This window comes from Ictalurus punctatus, chromosome 2, assembly GCF_001660625.3.
Source record: "Ictalurus punctatus breed USDA103 chromosome 2, Coco_2.0, whole genome shotgun sequence".
Classification (NCBI taxonomy): domain Eukaryota; kingdom Metazoa; phylum Chordata; class Actinopteri; order Siluriformes; family Ictaluridae; genus Ictalurus; species Ictalurus punctatus.
In genome coordinates, this window is record NC_030417.2 from 36872147 (window position 1) to 36877289 (window position 5143).

General features: G+C 45.2%; 1 protein-coding gene across 1 annotated transcript in view; it reads right to left on the reverse strand.

The window, feature by feature from the left end:
* tubg1 (tubulin, gamma 1) overlaps nt 1-4942 on the reverse strand; it is a 13354-nt gene extending 8412 nt beyond the window's left edge. The window contains exons 1-5 of the mRNA XM_017493523.3: nt 4765-4942; nt 3377-3489; nt 2235-2402; nt 2032-2100; nt 792-871 (exon numbers count right to left, since the gene is read on the reverse strand). Coding sequence (XP_017349012.1) covers nt 792-871; nt 2032-2100; nt 2235-2402; nt 3377-3489; nt 4765-4813 — 479 coding nt within the window. The 5' untranslated portion in view covers nt 4814-4942. The remainder of the gene's footprint in view (nt 1-791; nt 872-2031; nt 2101-2234; nt 2403-3376; nt 3490-4764) is intronic.
* Nucleotides 4943-5143: the final 201 nt, after the last annotated feature.

Below are 5143 nucleotides of genomic sequence, written 5' to 3' on the forward strand. Positions count from 1 at the left end.
AGAAAGCTTCCCGGATGGACGGAGCGTTAAGAATAATAATAATAATAAACCTGCGATCTGCATCACTGACCGATCAGACCTGAGAACTCAGCAGCGCTGTGGTACCCTCACGATCTGATTACCTGAAAGCGCTAGTCCTGTCGCTCAGCGCCGGAAGGACTAAACTAAGGAAGGTACGTGTGTTAAAGAGCGTAGGTTTGGCGCGTAAGTGTCTCAGAACTGAACGGGAAGAACGCACGTGCTCGAACGCAAACCCATTAGCACACTCGACATTTCACGTTTTCAAACCCTTTCCTAAATCACGTCTGATGTCTGGTGTAATACACAATTCTTCTTTCTTTTTTTTAAAAAAATAAATAAATAAATAAATGATTACAATTAACCCACCAAAATACTGGACCGGCGAAAGGAGCAACTCGTCAGTACCTCGTATCACCCGTGTTTACTAAGCCAGAGGGTGTTAATTACAGCTCTGGTCACGTCTGGCATCGAGTCTCCTGTGTCTTTTACATCATCCGAACGTGGAGGAGGAGATTCACGACTCTGTTTGGACTCTACAGTTAAACACGGTGACCTGTGCGTGCTAGAATTGTGTGTGTGTGGGAAGAAGAAGAAGAAAAACCCATCACGCTGACGGCTTCTGATTACCCTCGCCTGGATACTGACAATGCGCAGGGTGGAAACCAAAGTGTAGAGTTACAGCACGAAAACAGGAATGAATAAGTGAGGCGGCGTGGGTGTGTGTGTGTGTGTGTGTGTGTGTGTGTGTGTGTGTGTGTGTGTGTGGTAACCTGTCATTGAGTTTTTCCAACAGGTAGGAGCCGAGACCGGACCCTGTGCCTCCAGCGATGGAGTGACATAGCACAAATCCCTGAAACACACAGTCAGTAAAACAGTTATAGTGTGTGTGTGTGTGTGTGTGTGTGTGTGTGTGTGTGTGTGTGTGTGTGTGTGTGAGTGAGTGAGTGAGAGAGAGGGCAGCTGCATACTGTATACCACTGTGTGAGACCATAAGGACTATTTTAGGTGGTTGAGCACACACACCCCATTCACCTAAAGATTATTTAGCCTTACCACACACACACACACACACACACACACACAGCTCTAACGTTAGAGATTCGAGTGACAGAGGGTAACTGCAAAAAAATAATAATAATTTTTTAAAAATTACCCGGCGGACTTTTTTTTCGACCCCTCTGTTGTTTTAAAGGGAGGACCGCTTCCCGCTTGCGAATTACGAGGGCATAAAAAGACGTGACATGACCCTCTCTCTGCGTACGGTGTGTGTGCACGTGCTCCTAACCGCCGGCGGGATAAAGGCGCTTAAAAAGCCGGAATAAAAACACGTCCCCGCTCCATCTGGAGGCGATCAGGACGCACGTCGAACCGCTCCGCTCCGAGCCAGACCTCAACAGAGACTAATGACCGCCAGGAAATAAAAACATCGGCTCGTTCACGTCACGGCTAACGAGGCTGACGTCTGCCGACAAGATGTGTGTGGGTGTGTGGGGGGGTTGGGGGAGGGGGGGGCACGATTGAGAAATATTCTAACAAAACTGATCGGTTACGATGATAATTAGGGGGGGAATAAAAAAAACATACACGTCTACAAACTAGTTCTGACTAATAGAATTAATCGTGGTGAGAACTTACGTATTACGTTATTAAATGAACACGCTATAATACATAAATAAATAAATACGGACAGCACAGCGACAGAACAATTCATTAATGACTAAAATCGTCATTTTTAAAAGCGACAGGCTGTTTTTAAGCCCCGCCTCCTTTCTATTTTCAACCAATTGTGGACGGGGTTTTTTTTTGTATGAGGTGATTTTCCGGCCATTGCGATCTGGATTTTTAACTCTGTACGTTTTAACGCGTATTTTAATGTACATCAAGGCACGGACCATACGGATACATACGTGTACCTCGTCATACTTTCAAAAAGATTTCTGATTATAGACCTGATGCTTATGAATAATAACAATAATCAAGCATATGTGCGTTTTCGACCAAGCACCTCACCTCCAGACTGTCACTGCCGTCTGCTTCTCTATCGATGATGTCAAAGATGTCCTCGTGGATCTTCTCGCCCTGAAGAAACAAGCAAACAAACCAACTGTTCAGTATTAAACTTGAGCGCTCATCCAGGACACGCACGCGATTGATTAAGTGTGGCGCGAGGTGAGATTCTTTAAACCCAGAGCGTGCGTTAGAGGCTGGTGAACCTGAGAGAAGCCGCTGGCCCAGTTATTTCCTGCTCCTCCTCCGTGCTCGGAGAGGTAGATGTTCTCGGGGTTGTACAGGTTCGCGTAGGGCGAGTTCAGGATGGTGTGGATGACTCGGGGCTCCAGGTCCAGGAGCACGGCTCGGGGGATGTAGTGCTCGTCGTCCGCCTGCAGGGGGAGACACAGCACAGATAAAAGCTTTCCAAACCTTTTACTTGAACATACCTTATTTCTGCTCAATCTCTTCGGTGGAGTCGGGTTCGAGTGCGCGTTGTTGACGCGTGGTGTGAAAACCACCACTGCTTGCTAACACACAGGTGTTTTTGAGCTAAAAGTATTCGGGCCAATCGTATTTAAATATGCAAAGGCCTTGACTGATTGTGCAACGAGGATGTTTTGTGCTAAGGTTTCCCATGAGAAGTCTGGTTCGTCCTTGCAAGGTTTCTTCCACGTGTCATCTCAGGCGATTATTATTATTTATTTTTTTTTACTTTACCTACCGAACACTTGGACTCCGGCTCCCTCTGCTGGCCGACTAACACAACTAACATCTCCGGCACTTCTGTGATTTTCCTGCTCCGTATATCCGATTCAACTCTTACATAAACGATATGACCAAAAGTTTGTGGACACTTGACCCATATGTTCCTCGTAAACATTCCGTTCTAAATTTATTCCCTTGTTTTGTTTTTTGCTGTTATAATAACCTCCACTCTTCTGGGAAGGCTTTCAACTAGATTTCTGAGCGTGGCTGTGGGGATTTTGTGTTCAATCAGCTGCATGAGCGTCAGGATTGAAGCATTAGGAGGCTCCAGTGCCAGTTCCAATTCATCCAAAGAGTGTTCAGTGGGGTCGAGGTCAAGGATCTGAGCAGGACACTCGAGTTCTTCCACTCCAACCTTCTCACACCATGTCTTCATGGAGCTGGATTTGTGCACAGGGGTGCTGCCATACTGGAACACGTTTGGGCCTCTTAGTATCAGTGAAGGGAAACTGTAACTCTAGAGAGTACCAAGACATTCTAGACAATTGAGCAAGTTTGAAGAAGAACCGCATACGGATGTGACGATCGGGTGTCCACATACTTTTGGCCATGGCGTGTGTGTGTGTGTGTGTATATATCTCGGTGTGAAATTCGTTACCTGATAGAAGAACACATCTTTCCGGTCCGTGCCCTCAGTGGCGAACTCCTCCACGATGCCCTCAGGGCTGATTCCGTGCTCAGCACAGAGCTGTTTCCAAAACTCGAAACCAACTGTGACACATTAAACACACGATGACATCATGACCTTCGTTAATCACCGGCAAAGTTTTCCACCGATCCGCTTAAAAAGCACTGAACGTAACTTTTCGAGAAACGAACAAAAACGTACGATGAGAACGAAAACACTCGGGAACCGAGACCAGTGAACTCAGGGGGCCAAAACTTTAACACGGTCTTCAAATAAACAGCGTTCTTCTTCGTTTTCTCAGCTTGTTTTTTTTTCTGCGTATTACGGCTTATGAACACGCCGCCGGAGTTTTCGTGTACACTCGCCGTTCAGGCGCAAACCTCTCGTGTGGGCGGGGCTTAGCAGCGATTTACTCTCAAGCAATAACAAACGCGCTCTTTATTACGGATAATTATTTACTAAAACGGAAACGTTACTTGGATCCTCGAGAGCGAGTGTTCGGAAACACCGGCGAATTTTCGTTAGATAACTACCGCAAATGAGTTTACATCGCAATTTCTAACGACTAGCGAATTCACATTTCTACTATGCTCGTTATCTTTATTCCACGATAACCTTACACCGCTTGCCTTTTCTTCTACGTATTAACGCACAGGGAACATCTGCAATGTCTTGAAGCTTTTTTTTTTCCCCTGCCCTTGCGTTTATGTTATCTTTAAAAACAACAACGCTGATTGGTTTAGTATTACACGAGCATACGACAACATGGGCGGTACGACGAGATCATTAATATCACGATACTTGAGGACACGTCTACGACACACGATGCGTATCGCGGTACATAACTTAACTAACAAACCTTTTTGAGTTTGACAATACTTTTCGTTAATGCCTACAAAGTCAAAGAAGATTAAGTTTTCTGGGGGGGGGGTTCAAAAAAAAGAGAAAGGGATTACATCAAATCAACAGCATACATTTAATTTGTAAGTATTAAAAACTTTTAGTTTTTTAATTAATACATCACCATACCGACGATATCTCGGTAAAGTGTATCACGTAATCACTTATCACGATATGGATATAATAGCGGTATATCGCCCCAGCCGTGAAGTTTTATAAGCTTCCACATTGAAGACATGTCACCATTTCTTAGTGAGCATCTTTGTTTATTATTTATTTATTATTTTTCCTTGTTCCAAACGCTCAAACTGAACTCGTATTAAAAAGAACAGCAGTGACATCCTAGCTGCATATCTTGAGTTATGCTAGCACCGCTAAGTCCGGTAATGCTAGCTAGCTAGCTAACTCAGATCATATCGACAAGCTAAAACCGAAACGCTTTGTAGTGCTGCTCTTACTCTGATTTCCACACTGTCCCAGCTGCAGGGTTATAATCTCCCGAGGCATGCTGTGTTTGTGGCTAATTCCTGTAGGATAGTGCTTGAAGAGGCGCTCTCAGCTCTGAATCTTCCCGCTCCAACACACAAAATACCGCAGAACGGTAAAACTCACTGCGCATGCGCCGCAACACAGCCACCACCGCCGGCGCCGTTTAGCGTTTATTGCGCATGCGCAGCAGCTGTTTCGTTCCCACAGAAACCTTAGAGGCGATAGAGTGGCGCAGGGATGACGTAATTTCGTACAGAGAAAGATACAAAGTTAGCATCACACTAGTTCCCTCGACAAAAGCCCAATAGGATTTTGCCAGAGGGCTTGATGTTAACTGTATGTTTTTTC